This window comes from Mustela lutreola, chromosome 7, assembly GCF_030435805.1.
Source record: "Mustela lutreola isolate mMusLut2 chromosome 7, mMusLut2.pri, whole genome shotgun sequence".
In the NCBI taxonomy this organism is placed as follows: domain Eukaryota; kingdom Metazoa; phylum Chordata; class Mammalia; order Carnivora; family Mustelidae; genus Mustela; species Mustela lutreola.
The window spans coordinates 61,051,895-61,076,684 of record NC_081296.1 but is presented as its reverse complement, the minus strand read 5'-3'; the positions used below and the strand labels follow the sequence as shown (position 1 = coordinate 61,076,684).

The 24,790-nt window shown below is 39.8% G+C and overlaps 1 protein-coding gene across 6 annotated transcripts in view; it reads right to left on the bottom strand.

The window, feature by feature from the left end:
- Window positions 1-24,790, bottom strand: part of FMN1 (formin 1) — a 406,869-nt gene that overhangs the window by 200,975 nt on the left and 181,104 nt on the right. Inside the window, exon 7 of one of the 6 annotated variants that reach the window (XM_059181092.1) lies at window positions 7,128-9,356. The exons of the other annotated variants lie outside the window; for them this stretch is intronic. Within the exon in view, the coding sequence (XP_059037075.1) occupies window positions 9,225-9,356 (132 nt within the window). The 3' untranslated portion in view covers window positions 7,128-9,224. Of the gene's footprint in view, window positions 1-7,127; window positions 9,357-24,790 lie in introns of those variants that run through there. 6 annotated transcript variants of the gene reach the window in all.

Genomic DNA, 24,790 nt, shown 5'->3' with positions numbered 1-24,790 from the left:
TCTCTTTGTCTACTTGGGCTCTCTGTTTCTCTGTCAAATAAATAAATAAAATCTTTAAAAAAAATTTTAAAATAACCTCTCCCTTTCAAAACAGGTAAATGATTCAAATAGCTCCTGAAAGAACATATATGGATAACATTTAAGCAAATAAAAAAGATGCTCAACATCCCTTAACCAAACCACAATGAGATACCACTACATATTTATTGAAAAGGAAGCAGGGGAGAGAGGAGAACTGACCCATCTGACAATACCAAGGGCTGGGGAGGATGTGGAGCAACTGGAACTCTCCTAGGTGACAAATGGGAATGTAAAATGGCATCACTATTTGAGAAACCAATTTGGCTGTTTCTTATAAAGCTAAATACACACTTTCCATGTGATCCAACAATCCCACTTCTAAGTATTTGCCCAAATGAAATAAAACATGTTAACATGAAAATCCACACACATACATTTTCAGCAGTTTTATTAATAATCACACATGACCGTTAATTTTGTGTGTCAACTTGACTAGGCCACTGGGCGCCCAGTTATATGGTCAAACATTATTCAAGGTGTTCTTTGAGGGTGTTTTTAGATGAGATTAACACTTGTATCAATCAGTAGACTCAGTAATGCAGATTGCTCTCCCTAATGGGGGTGGGGTACCATCCAGTCAGTTGAAGATCTGAATAGAACAAAAGGGTTCACCCTCCTGCTAAGAAAAAACTCCTCCTGCCTAACTTCCTCCTGCCTAACTTCTCTTCCTGACTTGGAATGGAATCATCAACACTCTCTCCTCCTAGGTCTCAAGATCTGGGGCCTTCGGGCTGGAATTATGGCACCCACTCTCCTGAGTCTCCAGCGTGTCAACTCACCTTGGAGATCTTGGGACTTGTCAGGCTCCATACCTGCATGAGCCATTCCTTAAAAGAAATCTCTCTCTCTCTCTCTCTCTCTACACACACACACACACACACACCCTATTAGTTTAGGTTTTTTTGTTTTTGTTTTTGTTTGTTTTGTTTGTTTTTGTGGAAGACCTTAGTACACTGAAAAAATTGGAAGCCACCCAAATGTTCTTCAACTGGGAAAGGATAAACAAATAGTGGTATATGCACAAAGGTAAAATCTAATTAGAAATAAAAAGGAATGGACTACTATTAGCTGCAACAATATGGATGAATCTCAAATGTGTTAAGAAGCTGGACTCAAAAGGCCACATACTATACGATTCCATTCATATCACATTCTGAGAAAGTCAAAGCTATAGGGACAGAAAAAGCAAGAATGGTTGCCAGGTTTGAGGTCAGGAGAGAGGATGTCTTCCAAGGAACACAGAGGAATTTTTTATGGTGATGGAATGTTCCATGTCTCTACTGTGGTTATGGTTACATGACTGCATGGGTTTGTCAAAACCTGTACTCTGTAAAGGGAGATTTTCACTGTGCATAAAATAATCTCAATTTAAAAAGTATTTACAGATTGACATTATAGTAAGTAATATGTATACATTTGTATACATTTGAGACTGTAAAATAAATATATACTTGTAAAATGCCACTCATCAGTTGGACTTCCAAGCAAGATTTTGTTTGCAACAAAATCTTCCTCTTCTTGAGAAAATGCATCACAATAGACATAGTGTTAGATGAGTCCCCAAAGCAGCTAAAGAATATCAAAAACAAATATCAAAAAAGGTCCAGCTTCCCTAACATAGAAGTTCAAGATTTTTCATGAATGCCGTAGCATCTTCACACCTGTGGCCCAGGTTGTGGAAATTTCTGTCTTGGTCAGGGTTGGGAGGGGGTTAATGGTGGACCATCTAAGACAGTCCCAACACATTCAGCATCACTCTCACATCCTCACTATGTGACAACATGGCTGAGGAATGAACAATGTCTACTGAAGCTCGGAGCGCTGGGCAGGATGTTCCAATGCCTTTAACACTGTGATGTCTCATGACTTCCCCTGTGTCAATCTCTTTCTTATCACGTTATTTATGACGAGTCTGATTTTCTCGCTCTAGTTGTTCAAGTATTTTCAAGGATAAAAGATCCTACTTCTCTGCTTCTGTAAGTAACAAGGACCTAATGTCTTTTAGTCCCAGGTCAACTTGAAGAGTTTTCTCTATTAATGTTTCCCTTAACAAGCCTCCAGAACAAGGATCAGGGTATTAGGTTAAAAGTGTGCCTTGGGTTTGTGATAGATTGATAGGTGGTGTCTCTGTGACTGGGGGTGGGGGGCCCACAAAACTATCAAAACAGTCTATTGCATAGTGCAGTTAGAGCAGTTTCCTCCTATACTTACAGGGTCTCTAAGGTGTAGGAGGCCTATTATCCCATCAGTGTTGTAGGCTACAAACTTATTCTGTAAAACGAGAATGACATTACCTATCTTGCTCCCTAATATACTTTTCATGGAAGGTGAAAGAATCTCAGGATAATGTAGCCAGAAGAAGTAAAAAAAAAACTCTTACTAAAAAATACTGCAGAGTTTATTTAATATTAGATACAATCCATAGCAACTAGCTGGGTCTACAGTGCATTGTCAGTTGGAAGCTACTAGCACAACCCATCCCCATCTCCTGTATGTGGGTTGATACATATGCTTAGATGGTGACCTTAGGAAAAAAGGTGAACCTAATGCGGTTAAATAAACGTCATCCTTTCTTTCTTAATAAAATGCATTAAGTATGAAGGGGTGGGGGGTGGGAGGTTGGGAGAAACGGGTGGTGGGTATTAGAGAGGGCATGGATTGCATGGAGCACTGGGTGTGGTGCAAAAACAATGAATACTGTTACAATGAAAAGAAATTTAAAAAAAAATGCATTAAGTAGAATCCAAATGCCCTGAGAATGGACATTCAAATGCATTAGAATTGTATCACACAACAAAAAGCTAGGATGTTGCCTATATATAGGATGTATAAGACACAATGTTTATGTGTCAAAATTCTTCTCAAGCAATAGTTCACATATTCATTGACAGGAATCTCCTCTTGCCTATTTACCTCTACCTAAAATGTGCTCAAGTCCTTCTTCTCATATCTGCCCCCTCCTCACAAAAAATGAGAACACCTGCCTCAACCCTGCCCCATCCTCAAGAAAAAAATCTCCCATTATGTTTGTTGACATACTCTAAAAGATTCACAGCTATCTGCTATCTTTGCATTTTTACCGTACCCTGTGTGCAGTTTCTCAAAATCCAGGCTACATCACCATCATTTTACTGAAAAGGCTCATGAAAACCACACTTAATGGCTCCCTGAGTTACCCACTTTGGTGGATGTTTCCTCATTCTCCTTTGGGACTCTGCAGCTGAACTTGAGAACCACCCCTCTTATTTTCTCTGAGGAGCATAACTCTCGGGTCTTCTTCCCACCTTGCAGTGACTCTGCCTACTGCCGCCTTCCCTTCCTGCTTCCGTCTTCCAAATACCTCAACTAAAACAAGCTAAGAGAACTTACGTTTTGTCTCCCTTGATCACAGATAAAGTCCTAGAAGCAAGAGTAGCACCTGGTCTGTAAAAGCCAGATAGTTGTTCAGATAGTTGTTGAATAGATGAATTTCCCAATGTCCCTAGCTAAAAAGTCCCTACGGCTATTGTGCCTATAAACCTACTGCAATCAGTTAGCAAAGGGAAGAGGAAGAGGCAGGAACCCCAAGCAGGGCCCATGCAAAGCCTGTGACAAATGTGATGGTAGCCCCTCATTTGTATGATTACTGATATCTCCCCTTAAATTGGCCCTAGCTGATAAATGCCTATCCAATGTGGGGTTGTGTTCTTTCCAACAAGCCTCATGAAATTCGTAAGTCCAAAGCATCAGGTCCATCTCCATCCGGACCTGGTTAACTCTGTCTCCTTCAGTGGACTTCCAGACTCTATTACTTTACAGTATGCACAGGTCCTAGAAGAGAGTTGACAAACTGACCCCAAATTAGTCAATATAAACATTCTATCCCAAAGACATTAATAATTGCCATTATTTTGAATGTACACAGCTATTGGCATGAATTTTTATAGTTCCTAATCATATTTACACTTAAAAACCATTGAGGAAGTCACAAATAGGAGTTATACCACGTGGATTCAAGTGTTAGGATTTAGTTTCCAACCCTCCTTCACGGGGACAGACACCAAAGCGACAGGGAAAGGGGTCCTAGAAATGCCTTGATTGACAGGAAGCCTTGAAACAGCACCTTGGACAAGGTGGGTGACTGCTTTCTTCTTCAAGGTGGCTAGGTTCTTTCTGAGTTTCTGTACATTAGCGATCAAGTTCAATAAACATACCCAGCTACAGACTTATCTGGGAAGAAGCAGAAATGTTTCTAGAGCTGTGCTTGCTTCATTTGGAGTCCTTGCAATTGAGATGTATATGGGTGGGTAGGAAACGGGTGACAAAGCACATCTGTAGTGCCTCCTCTTGGAAGCAGAGGGGCCTGGAAGAATGGTCGGGGAATTCTAAATCTCCATCGAGAAGTCCCCCTAACCATAGGGCATCAATATACATCACTTTTAAAAACAGTTTTGGCCAAGTATCACACTGATTAATTTGAGCTCACAAAGATCTGAGGTAATATTTAAAAACCGATCTCTTCCTTGTGTAACCATGGTTTAAGAAAAATGTAAATCCTCTATGTGGGTTTATTTTTTAATCGGGATATTAATTATATATTCCTAAATCCGGGGTGCTCACTGCCTTTAGCAGTTAAGACAATAAATGGGGTTTGGCAGAACATTTACTCTGATTATTGGATGTGTCATGATACTTGGAACATCAGGATGCGTGTGAAATTACACTCGAGTACGACGCACACAATAGCTTGGAAAAGACAGATCTCATTTTTACTTGATTCTTTCCTCCTGGAATACGGACAAACCGCATTCTTGTTTTCCTCCTGCACTATCCCCCAACCTTAGATTAAACTATATTATGTTTGATTGAACCTCATCTCCATAATTTGGGCTTTTTGAAAGGATCGTTGTTACAAGAATCATATTTTTCAGCTTTCCAGTAATTGCACGATATGAATTTAAGTCAGAATTCTTATTTTCTAAGCGATCAAACGTCGAGCATCATTCATGCAATGCTTATAAATAAATGTTTAACTATTCTGTGCAAAGTTGAAATGTCACTTCAGATTTATTTTGACAGAGAGGTTGAGGTGGCTATAATTTTCTCTCGACCAATTTTTCTATTTTAAATGTTATGGCTGCACATATTAATAATGTGAAAAGAAAGGGGCACTATTACCTGAAAACTCCTACATGGTTTCTTCACAAGTCATTCAGAATTTAATAACTATATGCACAAGTTAACGATGATACAGGGACAGCTATGGAAGTCCCTCAAACTGCATGCCTGCTGGAGTGTTTTATACCAACAACGTGTTGCTCTTTCATGGAATGTGTCTATCAGCTACAAGAGCTCAGACCTGCCAGCTTTGGGCCATGCACCCTCCATGAATAAATGAACTGGCTCCAGTACCTGTAGCAGTCATCCATTCCAAATAACTCCAAGCTACTTACACTTAAATACTTAGCTTTCAAGGAAATCTCAGTGTTGGGACTACGACCTTTCCCTCTACACACGTCAGAGCAGTGGAAAGCTTTCTGACTGTGTGCCCTTGATACAGTATTGATACACACATGAAACAGGTTAGAATTGTGGAGGGGTTTGAAAGAAAGGAATTTTGGTTTTTATAAAGAGGGATGTGAAGATCATTTCTCTTGGTCCAAATTTACTATGTTAAAACATACCATAATCTCAACTCTAGTTGTTAAATATAAAAGCAAATGCGTTTCCTTCTCGATCACTTTCTTTTACTTTTCTTTCATGTGCTTTTCATATTTTCATAGGAATGTAACACAGGTAAGAATAAAAGTGTCGGATTAAATCCAGACCTGATGTACCTGTGCATCAGGTACTAAAACTGGAGCTTATAAAAAAGGAAAATTTGTTTTTCTGTGTCTGGATGTAATTGGTTTTAAAAGATAAATTTTTAAGGGGCTTGCTAGGCAAAATCCTCCAGCCACATTTACAGCTTCTCAGTAATGGTATTTTAAAAACAATCTTTTGTTATGGGTGGTATTTGGTTGCATGTTGGAGGAAAAATTGTAAAATCACTCCAAGAGATACTCCTGATAGCTGGCAGCCTCTGTCTCTCCACTTCTTCTTCTTCTTCTTCTTTTTTTTTTTTTTTTAAAGGAAATTAGTTTGCTAATGGGCAAGAAGTGAGTGATGCTGTAGGAATCCAAGTTTGAGTCTAGGTCACAGCAGAGTCAATTTGGACACTGATCCATATCTCACAAGTCTACAACAATTTCATCTGAAAATTACAAATGAATCTCTCAAGCTCTATTTATAAATCCTGGATGCAATTGGAAATCTTGCAGAGACAAGAGAGAGGAAAGGAGCAGAAAAGTATTAGACAAACTTCTGACCTTGAAAAGGTGATAGGCTGGCCAAAAAGTTGAAATTGAATGAGGTATTTCGAAGAGGTGGCCTTATTTTCCTCCAAATGCTTTGCATATTCTTCAAAGACTCATGCTTAATTTGGTTGGTGCATTCAAAGATTTTGGTTTGAAACATGTTCTGTTAACCCTCTGCATAGGCTCAGTACCACCCACTATACATAAGCTGCATGATGGTTTTCCTGCCTACCACTTAAATGGCACTTTCTCCACCTTTGGCAGAGTGATTTCCCCATGGCTTAAGTGACAGAGCACTGGCCTGGGAGAAGACCTCACTTCTAGTCAAGGTACTTCTGTCAGCTGCCTGCATAGCCCTTTAACTGCTAAGGAGTAGCAACCAGAAGGTGAATCTCCTTGGCTGGTGGATTCTACTGGTTGTAAGGAGCCCTGTCCTCCCGGGAGCATGGTACCTCCTTTAGGGGCACTGAAGAAGGAAAGATGAGAACCATTAATCTCGAATCTAAGATCAGCTCTTTCAGTCTGCAGTTGTTCATTTATGGCTTTACAAATTATCACACATTCAAATGAGTCCAAGGTGATTTCACCTCAACTAATACACCCAATCCTTCACTCACTGTAAGTTGTCTTAACATGCAACATCTGGTAAATGTCCACCTAAGACAATGGGAAACAGTATTCTCACAGTAGGAAACCATAAGCTGTCAAAATTATCTTCTAAAAAACTTCCAAGAACATAGCTGTCCTACTATAATTCTCCCATGTCTCTATGTGTGAAAAATATTGCCTGTAAAATCACATTGATTGAAATCTAATTTCCATGACAAAGGAAGAAAAAGGGAAAATCAATCAGTGGTTAATTTATGCTCTGATGCATGCATTACTGTGAGAGAAGCTTCATTGTTCTGCTATTTATTGAAGGTTCACATCCATCTTATGTTCAGCACTGGGGGTGCAGGAGAGGGACAATACCTCTGCTTTCATGACTGTTATATGAGAAGAAGTCTTGCGCAGGGCTGGAGTCAGGTAGAAAGAGCCAAGGTGTCAGAGCAGGGAGCCTTGGGACATCAAGAGATGGTTTCATGTATAATGAGGGCCCAGCAAAGGCTGGGCCACAAAGGATTGGTAAAGGTGGAGGGGCAGATTGTGAATAATCCAAGCAAAAGAAGGCAGCAGGGTGATGGGAAACCATAGGAAAATAGTGGAAGAAAAGACCAGTTAGAAGTTTGAATCTCACTTTAGAAGGTCTTAAATATCATGCTAAGGACTTTGAACTTAACTGGATAAGCAATAGTGAGCCACTAAAGGTGGGTAAGGGAGAGAAACAGCAGTCTCTAAGTAGCTTATAACATGGTTTGAATATAAGCAAGACCTAAGGCTCTAAATTAGAATGACAGCATCAGAGGGTCAAGGAACAAGTGTATGTGAGGGGCCATGGAGCTAAAATGATCATAACATAAGATACAGAAGCTAAGGGTGAGGTTTCTGAGGATAGCTGAGATTTTTGGCCTGGACTTTCACTCTTAGGAGAACAGTGGAACTTTAAATATATAGGGCAACCCCCAAAAAAGAGTGTTGTGTGCTGTGTTTAGGCTGAATGGGGGAAAAGTCAGAAGGAGAAAAGTAGGCAAGTCTTTTCAACCCTGGGATTATAAGAATTTTTGATGCTGTGGCTTCAGAAATTTTAAATTTTGAGATACTGAAAATAGTTCCCCAGGGTAGATTTTTCCAGCAAAAATGAGAACTTTTCCCAGAGCTGGAAACTCAGGCGAACATTTGAATCCAAACAAATAGCTCAGAAAAGCCTTTAGATAGAGGTAAAAATCAATGAAATCTTCAAGGGACAACACATGGCAAGTCAAGAAACTAAAGGCTACTTTTTTCCAGGGTTCCATTTGGGGGGGAGGGCATGGAGGTAGGAGTGAGGGGGAAGCAAAGATGGAGAAGCACACTCAAAAGAGAATTCAATGTCCTAGACATCGAGGGAGGAGATTCAAGAAGGATTTCAACACAGAAGCTTGATTACAATCCAAGCCAACGAAGACCAAGAAGGGACCAGCAGGGTGGGATAACTGCTTCCTCTGTGGTCTTAGTTGTTTCCCTATAGAGGTAACAAAAGGCAAGTGGTAGGAGGATCGGCTACTTGGGACTGACGTCTGAGAACTTTGCCAGAGAGAGGAAGGATGGAAGCTCAAAGAAGCAGTACCGTCAGGAGAAGGGATTTTAAAGTAAAGGATAGCTGAATTTGAGCAATGGGGAAAGGCAAGGGCCAAAAAAAGAGAACTAGAAACAGGGAGAGATACAGAAGAGGTGGTCTGCAAGAGGACATTGGCGAGATCAGGGACAAAATATTGGGTGCTTTCGGTTTTTTTCATATGCATGGGGGCCAAAGTTAAAAACAAAGCAAAGAAATAAAGGTGTGAATAGTCTAGAGACAGAGGCACTCATTCTATTTTATTTTCTTCTTCTCTTGAAAGAAATGCCCCCTCCTCTTTTCCTCAGAGCTAATTCAACTAGCTGGGTCTCTGCTTTCACCCTTTAATGTCTTCTCCAGGAGCACTTTTTTTGTTTTGTTTTGTTTTGAAATTTGCTCCTCTCTGGCTGGCTCTTCCTTTTATCTACTCAGGTCTCCTGCTCAAAGTGCAGAACTACTCATTCTTCTCACTGCATAGCACCTTCACAAGCATTAGCCTATGTAATCTGAACAGCTCTGTGGTGAAAGGGGGCTCCCTTCCCCATTTTAAGGACTGTCCCAAACTATAGTCATGGGAGGCATCCTCTAGGACTCAAGACTGGATCTTCGGACTGTCAAGTCTCGTGTTCTTTCTCCCATGCAGAGCCGTCTCCAGATAAATGTGTCAAGATGCCGGCGGTAGACTCCGTTTCTGTCCAAACATTATAAAGTACCCGGCTTGCTGTCAGAGACCGAACTTTAAATGGCTGAAAGAGGTTGATAGATTGTGTGAAAATTTTATGGTCCTTCCGTCAGACACCATAATTTACTATCACATAATACACAGAAGAATCAAAAGAAACCATCCCACAAGGGCAAACAATGTGGAGGCGGTGGCCCCTTTGACACTCTAAGGCCACAGGCATTATATGGATCCAATAAGAAAGCTGCCTCCACGAGCGAGAGAACAGCCTCTTGATCTTGCAAAATGTTTTTGGACACCTAAAGGCTCTTTTATTACTGAGGCTGATTAAAATGAAAAGCTTAAACGACTAAAATGTTCTTTTTGATGAGTTTTTGCCATGAACCTTGGACCCTGTAGTCCAGTGGGATTGGAGCCCTTTGATCCTGGGCACTCACATAAATTCAGAGTCATAAAACAACATTGGATTTGATTTTACTAGTGTGGCTGATGTTGCCAGATTTGTAATGCAATCTTGTTTTCTCCCCTCCTCATTTTTGGGCCCATCCACCATTATTTTATAGCCAAAGGAAAGGAGTTTCCATTTGTTTTTGGCAATCAACCGTCAAGTTTAAGCCACTACTCTAATGCTGGAATCCTAGAGACAAATAATGATACTGTATTATATTCATCAACATGGGACAAATCACTGTTATTTCATGTGCTGAAAATATAACAGCAAAAAGAAAACCCCTTTTCTGGATGAAAATACTTATAGATTTTCACTGCTTAAAAGAGTTCTAAGATTATGTACCTGAGAACTATACTACAAGTCTCAAGTAGGAAAAATATCAGATTTAGTGTTCATAAATTTCCAGCAAGACTAATTGAAAATTAATTTTAAAAAAATCAAAAGACTCCCAGGTTATTTATTAATGAGTGGCAGATCTTATCTTAGCTTCCAGACTTCATTAGCCTAAAACAACAAACAAACAAACTGCTATTTTGGGGAGAAGTAAATACTCAGTGAGATGTTTAACAAGAGACACTGCCATAAATATAACCTAGATGTTTCATTCACTTCCTTTCCTAATCTTCTAATCATTTTCCTATGCATCTGTACCACAATATTCCTATAACTTCTAATTCCAGAAATGAATTTCTAACTGTACAAGGCCTATGAAGGAAGAAAAGCACAAATACTTTTACAGAGACTTGTTATACACAGACTGAATGATCAATAGTGGGGCACAACTGTTCATTTTTTGTGGAGTAAAACATCGGTTTGGGCTCATTTAAAAAGACCAAGGATATATCTAGCCTGGTCACTAGACCAGAGAAGACTGACTTAAGTCGGGTAAACAGTTTTCAGTAATTCTTCATGGCTTGGCTGAAGGCTGGGAAATTGTTCACTAGGATAATTCTGCATGTGACTTGGGGCACAAGGGTCACGATAGGTCTCAGTAATTCCAATTTGAAAAGAGTGACCATAGAATACATGTGTCGCTCTCCAGTGGGCGGTGCCTCATGGCATTTCCCGCTGCAGTTTCTCAATCCCTACCTGAGGCTCCAGTGACCATTTCAGAGTAAAGTCCAGCCAGGGGAATAGAATTCCGACATATATTCATCTCTTTGCACGTGTGAATATATTAGATTAAGCATAAGTGAATTTGCCATTTTTTAAGTCAAAAAAGGTCAAATATCAGTGATTTCCTCTGATACAACTCATAAACCTCATCCAAATTTGGGAAAAAAATTCTGTCTTATCAATTAATACTTGAAATTATGTGCATCTCTTTGCAGCAGATGACTCATGCCATACGACTATTATTATTAATAAATAGAAATGTATTATACAGACACCTACAACAGTTTACAGGGATTTAAGAAATTGTCACCTACTTGTAGAAAAGAGTAACTGTCTTGGTGTGGTGCATATATTCAGTCATGATGAGGGAAGGGTGTGTAGAGGCCAAGAAAGAACATTCTCATTTCATGCTTGAAACCATAGCATTATTGTCAGTGCCCTCTGCCTCCCTATTATTTACTTATTCAAAAACTATTGATTGTGTACTGGCAATGTTCCAGTAGTGGTCTAGGAGCCGGAGGATAAAATTGAGCTGTGCAAACATCTGGAGGGAAGCAACAATGGAAGTTTTGGTAGCTCTGGCTTTACCAGAAGCACTCATCGGCGCTGGAGAAAGTCTACACTCCCTGTTAGAGGGGGTGAATTCTCTCTCCCCTACCCCTAACTTAGGCCAAGCCAGTACCCCCTCCTACCCACAGGCTGGCAACAGTTGCAACTGTCCTCACCACTTCCACTCTGTAACAGGAGCCTGGTGGGGTGGGGAGTATTTAGAAAATGTAAGTCTTTTCATGTCTCACCCTTCTCTGCTCAAAACCAGTAGATTCTCAACATTCTGAGGGAGAAATCTGAAAATCTTAAGGACCACTAACAAGACCCTTCTTGATTATGGCCTCTTGCCCTCCTTCATGGCAGTGCTTTGCAAACCCTGGTCCATGATCCATTAATGGGACAGAAATCAATTTATGCTTTACTACCAGCATTTTTTTTTAAATACAAGAGAGTTAAATATATCAGAATAAGCTCCCAAGAAATCAGTTCTGTTTAACAAAACTCATTTCTTTCATAGGCACAAACACATAATCTGGGTTTTGATGTAAAATTCACCATTTATTCTAACATGTAGTTTAAAACACTTAAAAACCACTAATCCAGAACTTCACCCCCAGCCTTTCTCCTGTGTCCAGTCACACCAGCCTCCCCAGAGTCCTTCAAACCAGCCAAGTTTCTCTTCCTTCAGGCCTCTGCTTAAATGGCATTTGCTTAAAAAAGAATCCTTCCCTGACCTCAAATCTAAATGATATCCAATCATAGCATCCTATACCATATTTTTCTCCACAGCAACATTATACTTCTTGAGTGACTTTTTTTTTTTTTAAGATTTTATTTATTTATTAGACACAGAGAGAGAAAGAGATCACAAGTAGGCAGAGAGGCAGGTAGAGAGAGAGGGGGAAGCAGGCTTCCTGCTGAGCAGAGAGCCTGATGCGGGGCTCGATCCCAGGACCCCGAGATCATGACCTGAGCCAAAGACAGAAGCTTAACCCACTGAGCCACCCAGGCGCCCCTGGAGTGATTCTTTTATCAATATCTGTCTCTCTGTGTGGACTACAAGCTTCCAGAGAGTAGCAACCGTGTCTATTTTGTTCCTTCCAGTACCCAGCACAGCACCTGACACCCAGTAGGCTCTTACTATTTAGGGAATGATAGAGAAAAGTCTAATTTCCTCTTAATGGTTCCACGTGAGGAAACAAGATGATCAATTTCCTGAGGCACTGCTTCCTGGTGGCTCTTCTCATATAGAATGCTCATGTGTATGTATTGGCCACAAGCACTGCATGTATTTCTTCTGTAAGTACACTGAGCCTTATGCTTGTGAGTATAGACCTGTGCACACATTTCTGTACATGCTGTTCTGAGAATGAAACTAAGAGCACTTTTATTGCTCATGTGTCTCAAGCGAAGTTCTGAACTGGAAAGCTGCTCCAATACAAAGAAAATCTACTTGGAGATTTACTAAGAGAAAAAGGGTCAAGCTGACCTCCAGTGGTAAGATTAGGGAATGACTTCTAAAATAACTGTAAAATACCCAGGTTATCTGTCACAAACTCACATATCTATGCGGCACACCCATCTTTATGTATATTAAATGCATTTGCAACAAGGAGGGGTCATACCATACAGAATATTAGAACAAAATATGCAGAAGTGTATTACAGAGACACAGCAGCTTCTAGAGACAATGAAAACAACTGCCACTCATATATGACAATCAGAAAATCTGAGAATTGATAATTCTCTTCATCTAAGATCTGAAATTCTCAAATTCCATTAAAAGTAGATAACATTTAAAAAGAAAAGTAGATGCTAATGCTTATATAGTCTTTCCCTTCATTAGTCTCTGGGTAACATTAGTACTTATTTTAAGCTGTCTGTTGTTATTTGACCTTTATGGCATATATTCTATATTTCTAACTAGGTAATAAATCCTCTGATTAAAGAATTTATGTGAGGGTTAAACAAAATAATCCAAAGGATGCACTAAGTAAAATGTCTGGCATATACTAATACAGTAATATAGCAAATGTTAGCTGTTATTGTTATCATTATTAAACGATGTTTTATCTTTAGCACATCTCTTATCTTGACAGGCACTCAACTGGTATTTAAATATAAAAAGCAGAATTACATATATGAAATTGTATTTCAGCAGGTGCTTATCTTTATAGCAAAAACAATTTTGAAATGCAACATCTTACTTGGGTTCTCCCTGCCCCAAATCTATGCTGTTAGCTCTTGGAGTGATTTTACATATTCAGACATTTCTTTCACAAACTCACAGCAGCATCAATACTTCTGTTAATGGGAAGTTGTGGAAATGAGAGCATCGCACCTCTATGACAAAAATATTAAAAGCAATGCTCTTTCGAACTTAGGTATAATGTTAATCACAGAATGTTTTTATTTGATATACGTATAGGGTTTATATTGTGAGAGCTTTACGACTGAAAACTAAACTCCCAAAGCCACTGACTTAAACCAAGCATGCTGGTTATCAGAAGAAAAACAGTCACGATCATTCATTGGCTATCTACTGCATACCATTGTATTTCCAATCCCATACCTGACTACCACAGTACTTAAACTCAGCATATCCATCAACCAAGTTACAATATCATCACAACCTCCTTCTAATGAGAAACTGAGTCTCAGAATGAGTTAAGTAATTTGCTTAAGACAACACATACAGTATATAATGAACCTAAGACTCAAACTCAAGGAAGATTCCACATCTGGGTTTTTAACCCACTGTCCTGCCTGGAATTGAGTTGAATGTCATCCAACAAATGGTTAGTTGACTTCACCACACAGATTCTTGTCTATTCTTTTTTGGGAAGAATAGACAAAACAGCTTTTGACTTCTGGAACCACTCCTAAGGCCCACCACTCTTAAGGACTGTTATTCTACCCAAGGATAAATCAAAGGCAAGGGTCAGACCAGAAACAAGGTCCTGTCATGAATGCTCTCTGGCAAGGACTTTCAAGGTGTAAGAATTTTCCAAGGTAGTTCAGGTGGAGATTAGGAGTGTGCCACCTCATAGAATTGGTGTAGTAACACATCTAATCCTCATATATGCAGACTGGCACATAGTAAATGTCCAATAACATTTCTTATTGTTTTTCCTCTATTAGGATACAGAGCAAGCTAGAATAACTTGGAGTGAAATGGTCAGAATATACACATGCATATATGTACACACACAAACATGCGATAAATTCACACTATGGATTCCAAAGCCCAGATGAGGCCGGGCTTGTTAGAAGAGGCAAAAGTTACCATGTATCACAAATGAGCACATCCTACAAATAGCTGACAGCATTGGGAATAGACAAATCATTCCATGTGCCTAAGGGACCAGTAATGCTGGGTTTCAGAAGCTGCGTTGGGGAGATAAGGTTTGAGAATAATTAAGGAAACCCTGATGCAGACATCAATGAAGTAACTAGCTGGCAGGGTCCTAGAAGTTTTGCCCCAGTATCATCTGACTTTGTGGTCTTCACAAATTGATTTGAGGCTCAGGTTTCAAATCTCAATGATGAATATGGACAATTATCAAGAGAATGGTGAGAAATATCAGAGTCTCCGCTTCAAATTGGGCTCCGAACTGGCTGTGAGCAATGAAACTGAAGAGGGCAATCTTCGACCTGCTCCTCTCATCTCTACTTTGGTGGGAAGAATAGACAAAACAGCTTTTGACTTCTGGAACCAATGAGATAAGAGCACTCTTCCTCTATCTCTTTCCCAATACCACAAAAATGTCCCCATTGGTTTTTTGTTTTTTGTGGGGTTTTTTTTTTGGCGGGGGGGGGACCCATATGAAGAGTTTTGCGTAGGACAAGAATAAGGGGTGATCTACAGAAGTATCTGCCACAGGGTGAAGGGAAGGAAAATGAAAATCAAGAAAATCACTATACTCGAGCAAATGAATCAAATCAGTTGACAAGTTGACAGTGGGGAGGAGCAGATTTGGAAACCAGACACATTTACCTAGTCAGTAAATCTTGCCATCACAGTAACCAGCTGTGAAAATTGAGGACAGGTTCTTGCTTCTCTTGAGTCTCAATTGATTAGAAATTAAATTATATGAAGCAGTGAGCACCAAGTCTGGCATAGGGTTAGTACTTCGTTTTCAATAACCAATAGTAACCATCTCCAGTCAAGTCAGGAAGTAAAGGGTACTGCGCATTTAAACTTTAAAATCAGGGGCACCTGGGTGGCTCAGTGGGTTAAAGCCTCTGCCTTCGGCTCGGGTCATGATCCCAAGGTCCTGGAATCGAGCCCCGCATCAGGCTCTCCGCTCAGCGGGGAGCCTACTTCCTCCTCTCTCTCTGCCTGGCTCTCTGCCTCCTTGTGCTTTCTGTCAAATAAACAAATAAGTCTTTTTTTAAAAAAATCAAACAAAATTTCTTCCCATCCCTTCCTCAAATGTCCTAGAACATACCCAATATTTTGCACTAAGTGCTTATTCTTCACATACCTTCCAACACTGCTGCCCTCTCTATTCCATCAATAGTCCTTTCAGGAAAAGACAGGAGGCAGGAGAAAGGGGATGAGGAAGGAAGGTAAAAGGAAAGGAAAAAAACATATAAAAACATATAAAGGTCCACAAAGATCTAAGAGTTCAAGAGACTTTTGCTTGGTATTCAAGAGACCATGGAGACAGAGGATGAGGACATTTTTATTCAGCTCTTCTATGCTCCACACCAGGGTCATCAACTGATGTCTGCAGGGCCAGGCAATCAATATAAATGGGTAAAGAGCCCAGACTTTAGGAGGAAGGGAAGATGGCAGCAAAGGGAGACCCTAGGCTCCCTTCCTCACAGGAATGCAACTAGATAACTATTAAATCATCCTAACTACCTGAGAAATTAGCCGGAAGACTGGCAGAAAAACTCCCCAACTAAAGGTAGAGAAGAGGCTACATCAAAGAAAGTATGAAGTGCAGAGATATGGCTTAAGAGAGAAAAAGACTATGGTCACTGCATTGGGAAGGGTGCCGTGGTCACAGAGAAGGGCAAAAGACAGACTATCATTGAGGGAAGCACACAGAGAAGACAATTCTCCATAGCAACTGGCTTGGAAAGGGAAAATCCCCAAATTTCATGAGTTCTTACAACCAGGAGAACTTAAAGACTGGAATTTTAAAGGTGAGCATGCTTGGTTCTGGGGGAACCAGAGGCATTGGAGCTGCTCTTGGAGAAAAGGCAGGCAAATAACTCACAGAAATAAAGCATGGAAGAGTGATCCGAAGAGTACCTGGGCACATAGTGGGGAGGTTAACTGCTATCTTGGAGCATGTCCCAGACCAGCAGAATTCACAGAGAGACTCCTCCAGGAACAAAGGAACTGGAAGATGTCATTTCCCTCCTCTATCCCTTAGCATAACCATAGGGCCACCTCTGGGAACCAGTGCAGTCCCAACACTTGCTACCTACATACTCTGGTGAAACTGCCCCTCCCAGTCATGATTGCCTCAGTCCCAGCAAGAGGGGTTCTGTCCCCCAAGAGACAGGTCCAATCCCTGCTTTTACAGTGTCTCCCAGTGTGGGAGTTTTACAGAGCCTTGATACTGGTGGCAGTGGTGACAGGCATGATTTCACAAATAGACCATAGTACACCTAGTTAAAATATGTCACATTCAAGTCAGGGACCAAACAGGGTCCCACAATAGGCAAAGAAAGCCTTTGCAGATGACTGGCCTGAAGGATAAAGTGGCCAGGACACAACAGCAAAGCACATTCCCAGAAGTGCCAGGCCCTGGAGAATAAGGGACACTGCATGGCAGAGTGCAGGATCTTTTCTTCATAAGGCCATGATCTTCAAGAACAGGAGACATAGCTAACTTTCCTAACACAGAGAAACAGGTACAGAGGCTTAGACAAAATGAGAAGACAGAGAAATGTATCCCAAATGAAAGAACAGGAAAAGGCCAGGGCCAGAGATCTAAGCAAAAAAGCACAAGTAATATGCTTAATAGGTATTTAAAGTAATGATCATAATGATATCCACTGGACTTGAGGAAAAAGTGGAAGACTTGTCTGAGACCCTTAACACAGAAATAAGGAATAACATAGCAGAGATAAAGGGCTCAATAAATGAAATGAGAAACATGTTTGATGGAATAAACAGCAGGCTGGAAGAAGCAGGAATGAATTAATGACCCAGAAGAACAAGTAATGGAAAGTAATCAAGTTGAACAAAAGAGAGAAAAAGAATTGTGCATAATGATAACAGACTTAGTGAACTCAGTGGTTCCATCAAAAATAGTAACATTCATATTTAAGAGATCCAAGAAAAAGAAGAGAGAAAAGGGGGAAGAAAATTATTTGAAGAAATAATAGCTGAAAACTTCCCTATTCTGAGGAAGAAAACAAAATCAACAAGATTAACAAAAGCAGATCCAGACAAAGACACATTATAATTAAATTGGCAAAATAGAGTGATAAAAAATTTTTTTTAAAGCAGCAAGACTAAAGAAGACAGTAATATGCAAGGGAAGCCCCATAAGGCAAGCAAGAGATTTTTCAGCAGAAACTTTACAAATCAGAGGGGAGTAGGATGATATATACTTTACAAATCAGAGGGGAGTGGAATGATATATTCAAAGTGCTGATTTTGAAAAATCAGGAGCCAAGAATTCTCTATCTAACACTCAAAGTAAAGAAGAGTTAAAGAGTTTCTGAGACAAATAAGACCTAAAGGAGTTCATGACCACTAGCAAGAACCATTAAAGGGGATGTTTGAGTGGAAAGAAAGAGACCAGAAATGACAGTATGGAGGTAGGAAACACAAAAGCAGTAACAATGAATATTTTTTTTTCTTTCTTTCTTTTAAAATCATTTATTTATGTATTTGAGAGACAGTACATCCACAAGCACAAGCAGTGGGAGTGGCAGAGGGAGAGGGAAAAGCAGGCTCCTTGCTAAACAAGGAGCCCAATGTGGGGCTCAATCCCAGGACCCTGGTATCATGACCTGAATTGAAGGCAGAAGCTTAACCGACTGAGCCACCCAGGTGCCCTTACAATGAATTTTTATATAAAATATCAGTCAAGAACTGACAAAATAAAGTGATGTAAAACATGACAACAGATACCTAAAACATGGGAGGAGAGTACTAAAGAATGGTTCAAACTTGAACAACCATCCACTTAATATAGACTGCTTTATGAAAAAGAAGTTATATATAAACCCAAAGATAATGATATATCAAAAGCCACTAATAAATATGCAGAGAATAAAGAAAGAAATCCAAGTATATCACTAAAGAAAATCATTAAACCATGAAATAAAAACGAGGAAGGATCAGAGAAAATCTTCAGAAACAGCCACAAATCAAATAATATGACAATAAACACATACCAACTATTACTTTGAAAGTAAACGGAATAATGTTCCAATCAAAAGACACAAGGTAACAGAATGGATTAAACAACCAAGACCCATCTATACACTGCCTACAAGAGACTCATTTTACACTTAAGACACCTATAGACTAAAAGTGAGGGAATGGAGAAACACCTATCATGCAAATGGATATCAAAAGAAAGCCAGAGTAACAATAGTTATACTAGACAAAATAGACTTTGATTTTTTAAAGACTTTATTTAAGCAGGGGGCAGAAGGAGAGGTGAAGCAGGCTCTCCACTGAACAGGGAGCCTGACACAGAGCTCAATCCCAGGACCCTGGGATGGTGACCTGAACTGAAGGCAGACACTTAACAGACTGAGCCACCCAGGTGCCCCTGAACAAAACTGACTTTAAAACAGAGACTAGGGGTGCCTGGGTGGCTCAGTGGGTGAAAGCCTCTGCCTTCGGCTCAGGTCATGAACCCAGAGTCCTGGGCTCAAGCCCCACATCAGGCTCTCTGCTCAGCAGGGAGCCTGCTTCCTCCTCTCTCTCTGCCTGCCTCTCTGCCTACTTGTGTATGTCAAATAAATAAATAAAATCATTAAAAAGTAATAAAAAATAAAACCAGAGACTATAAGAAGAGACAAAGATGGGGCGCCTGGGTGGATCAGTCGTTAAGCATCTGCCTTCAGCTCAGGTCATGAGGGATCAAGCCCCGCATCAGGCTCTCTGCTCTGCTGATAGCCTGCTTTATACCTAAAGGATCAGAAAAAAAGAACAACAAACAAAAGCTCAAGCCCATGGAAGGAAGGAAATAATAAAGATTAGCATGGAAATAAATGATATCGTAACTAAATAAATAATAGAACAGATCAATGAAACCAGAGGCTGGTTCTTTGAAAAAAAAATCAATGAACTTGATAAACTTGTAGCCAGAATTATCAAGAAAAAAAAAAGAAGAGAAAGGACTCAAATAAATAAAATCACAAATGAGAGAGAATAACAACCAACACCACAGAAATACAATTATAAGAGAATATTACAAAAAAATATACCCCCAACAAATTGGACAACTTAGAAGAAATGGATAGATTTCTGGAAACATAAAATCTCCTAAAACTGAAACAGGAAGAAACAGAAAATTTGAATAGGCTGATAACTAGCAAAGAAATTGAATCAGTAATCAAAAAACTCCCAACAAACAAAAGCCCAGACCAGATGTGGCTTTGTAGGCAAAATCTACCAAACATTTAAAGAAGAGTTAAGACGTATTCTTCTCAAACTATTCCAAAAAATAATAAAGGAAGGAAAACGTTCAAATTTATCTTATGATACCAGAAGTACCCTGATACCAAACCAGATAAAGACACCACTGAAAAAGAGTACTACTGGCCAATATCCCTGATAAATACAGACGGCATATCTATGGACTTCCAGGGGGCGTAGAGCCTAAGAGGCATCTCAACCCCAGTAAACCAGCAACTCTACTAAACCTGTAACATCATATTCTGTACCCATATTGAAACAGTGAATTAAAATATTTCTCAACATTTTAAATTTTGTCTTCTTTTTTGACATCTCAGTAATGAATTATGCTAATATCAGCACTTAGGGGAATACCATGAGGGTTTAACGAAATCGTCCTATTTCCTAATTGTGAAAGTTTTGTTTATCCCTCTGCAAATTACTCCCTTTCCCTCACAGTATTCTCAAGGAACTAATAGATTTAAATGTATTGTGTTGATAACAAAGAACATAACAAATGGAAACAGCTCAGAATTTATGTATCTTTATAAGTTTAGCTGCATCAGCTCAAGTGTAGTTTGTAATCAATTTCGTGTCAACAGCATGTGTGAACTATTAGAAATAGACCTGTGGGGTGAGCTGGAGAGAGAAAAGGAAGTCTATAAGTTTCGTTTAACAGAGGCCAACATACCATTTGGTTCTCTTGGGGACAACAAGGACAATGTAAGTCAATTTCTAGTTTGGCATCTGTCCCTGGATCATTTCACAGTGGGAGTTACCATATTAGAAATGTGACTGCATTGCACAAGGAGCAGGGGCCTGCCAAAGGCCATCGCTCGCTTAGTCAAGTTTCCCCTCAGTTATGGGCTTTGCACGTGATGAATGGGGTAAACGAGAAAGATTCCTGTAAAGGAAATGTCACTCTTGGCTAGTTCTTTCTTCTGTTCTACAGTGCAAAGAACATTAGTTAAAAAGAGATAAACCAATCTGTCATTTCCATGCACCTACTTCCAAATTGCTTAAAGTGCTACTCAAAAACAACATTCTTAAGTTATCCAGAGCTCCTCAAAAGCCAGACGGAGGGCATGCATTTCCCTCCACTATCACTGCACCCCTCCCTGGCCCTGACTTTCAAAATTGAAGCAGAGAGCCAAAGAAGTCCTAGCCATCCCCCTGCTCATGCTTCCCTCCTGTCATAGGGAAGAGCTGGCCCTCTTGTAGAAGTTTCATTTATCATGGTAGGAGCTGCAGCCAGCCCTGAGTCAGGGATCTGAACAACCACTAAGAACCTAGCATGCAGAATATTACTGAAACATGAACACGCTGCTCCACAGAGAAAGCAGAGTGGGGACGAGGGCCTGTATTAGAGGGGAACTTCCAAAAGAAACTAAAAGAACAAAACGGCATGTGTAAACAATGGGGATTTAGACTCTGAGTTAGATAACTGCAAGTCTGAAAAGACAACATGACAGATAAACTGAACTTCTTTTTTTTCCAATTATGGTAGGGCCAATAGTAGAATTTAAAGGCACTATTAGAGATTATATGGCCTGGTCCCTCATTTTTGATATTAGGAAACTGAGCTGAAAGCACTCACATTGTTCATCACCCCAAACCTAACCACCATCCAGACCTTCTGACTCTGGATCCAATGTTCTGTCCAGTATTGCTGCACCGATTAATGTAAAGGCTCAGACAGGTCTAGGTGGGTTCACATTCAGGTTCTCCCACTGACTAGTCTAGAATTTCTGACCAGTGACAGTCTCTGGGAAACTCATGTTTTATCATCTGTAAAAGGGGGACAGATCTATTACTTAGCTTATGTTTCTACATTTGTGCTTTATAATACTAATGTTAAATACCTAGAACAGAGGTTGGCACATAGTAGGGATTTGATTAAATTTAGGTACTATTATTTTTCAATCACGGGTTACTATATAAGAAATGTTTGTGTACCATCTGTGTGGTCAAGCACTTGGTGAGGTACTTTCAAAGAGAGGGGAAAAAAAAAAAATCATCACCCTCTCCAAGGTGCTTACAATCAGCAGATTCATAAACAGGGCTTTGACAATATGAAACCATTTGAAGAATTTAACTTGAACTCAATGAAGTGGATTATTCATTGAGATAAGATTATATGTCAACATATAAAGGTAACCTGTAAAGGTAAGGTGCTGTCACTTCAAAAACAGTCAGTAACCCAGAACTATCCAAAAATGAAAAATGAGCCAGATGATGCTGAGTGTCACTAAGTGATCATAGACCCTCGAAGTAGTTTGCTAAATGAAGGGCAACCTTGGACAAAATTGAAGAATTTGCTGTGGTTACATTATGAATGACATGAAATAGTGAAGTCATAAAAAATGTTTGATCTGCCACTACTCTCTTACTAGAGATCTGAGCCAGCAAGATGCTCTGTTTATGTAGAAGGGGTCTAAACATGGATGCTGGGAATGGATTTCATTCAAAGTGTCAATAAATCTTCGCGGTTGAATGTAAGAGGAAATGCAGGTGAATTGCCACACATTTTAAAGGCGCATTCTAGGACTAAGCCCTGAGTCCTTTCTATAGTGCAGCACTCCATATGTACAGATTACAGAGCATAAATGAGATTACAAACTCCAGAATCCCCCCCACCCTGCTTACTAGCCTTGGGATTCTGGGCTAGAAAGGTGAACTCCAAATCATTTTAGGTGATAAGGTTTCCATTTTGCTGATGGGAAAACTGAATAATTAAGTGACTTCTCTACAAATCTGTACCTGAAACAGTGGACAGCTGGGGTGCCTGGTGGTGCAGTCAGTTGAGTGACCAATTCTTGGCTTGGTTCAAGTCCTACTAATCTCAGTGTTATGGGATTGAGCCCCATGTCAGACTCTATGCTGAGCATGGAGTCTGCTTGAGATTCTCTCTCCCTCTTCCTCTGCCTCTCCTGCTCAGGATCACTCTCATTCTCTCTCAAATAAATAAATAAATAAAAATTAAACAATAAACAGCTGATTTTAGGTTCTCTGTTTATTAAGTCATGCCATTTCTTTAAATTCTGTGAAAACACACTAAAAAAACTAACAGTGATACATATCAATTCTTGTATATAGTAGTGACAGAATGAATCACTTTTCCTGTGTATGTTAAGCAGGAAATCCTTTTTATTCTAAAAAAACATGCTGAAGAAGTCCTGAAACACATCTGACTTCTCTATGACATGTAAGTGGGGAAAGGAAACCTAATGGACAATGAGGGCTGCCAATGGAAATCACATATAAGGAAATGAATACCAAAGTAATGGCTCTGCCACCATTGCCTTCTACTAGTACTGTGACAATAGATGTGGCTTTTTCTTTGTGGACTAAAATAAGTGGAGATGTTCCGTGAGCACACCCAAGCACAGCCGGGCTGGGTCACCACCTGTTTTATGAACTGTATCTGTTCTGACTGGTTGGTGTTGCTGCCACTCTAGTTATTTTCAACTCCCAGAGAATGGGGTTAATTAAAGCAGAACCAGAGTGGGGACAGCGGTTAACTAAAGAACACATATCCCAGTTGAAGTAGACCCCTGCTTACTCAACCCCAGCTGGTTGAAGTCAGGCAGGAAAGTAATTCCACTGTTGCCAGATTTTCTAATTTCTTTTTTTTACAAACAGCTAGAAACTCCTCTATATTTTTAAAATGTATATTCCTGATTCAATCTTTAAGAGGCTGTGTTTGCCCCAAAACACATCTCTAGGTCAGATCAGGGATTAGAGTTGCCTATTTCCTATTGAAGGCTTTCAGTCTGTGATTTCTGGAAATAGTTCCAAAGTACAGGTAAGTTTACTGATGGGGTGGGTATACCACCCCCATCCTGATGGCAGCACTGTGTCATGGCCCCAGGGTTTCAGCAATTTTATGTGACTCATAAATATGGTACAAAAAGAATTTAAGTTTACTAAAAGCATCCAAAAAACAGATAATTATTTCCACAGACAAAGAAAACTGAAGATGTAATTAGGAACACTTTTTCGCCTTTATTATCACCAATCAAATCTTGATTTAACTTTTATTTTAACTGGAGATCATGAGCACAGTATACTTCCCCCTTCCTATTTACTCTTCTCTTTTCCTTCTCCAACCTTTCCTTAGTTTGAGATGTAAGATCATAGGATCTTTTGTGGAGATGACACAAGATACTGTATGTAATATACTTAGAACAATGCCCAGCACAAAGTAAGAATTCAAAAACACTAAGAGCCTGCTGTTACTGTGCACATTATTTAGCAATCAAAGACCTCACAGGGCTGGCCTACCACCTGGGGAAGCCAATGTTGACGTACAGCCGAGCTCTTACATAAAGCTGCTGCTCATGGAATCATTTCGGTGTCTACCCTCTTTAGCAATCTGTTTCTTAAACTAATCCCCATTTCACTTCCTCTGAGACAGCCGAGAATCTTTCATACACCAGAACAAAGAAGAAGAGAGGGCTCTGTAGAGCATCTTGCAACAAAAGAGCTAAGGGACGCTGTTTTCCCCCTTCGAGACAGGGGTAGTTTTCCATTTTTTTGTTTGTTTGTTTCTCTGTGAAATGGACTCATTCCCCCTTCCAAGCTGCTTACAACAAGCTCAATTTATACACCACCTGACCTATTTAACAATCTTTTTGGTTATTTGCAGTGACTTAACCTATATAACCCAATAGTGTGTCTCAGTTATTTTAAAAAAGCATCTTATCACTTATTCGAAAGAAGAATATTTGATCCACAGATTCATTAAATTAGCAAGGAATGAGTTAGCACTGAATAA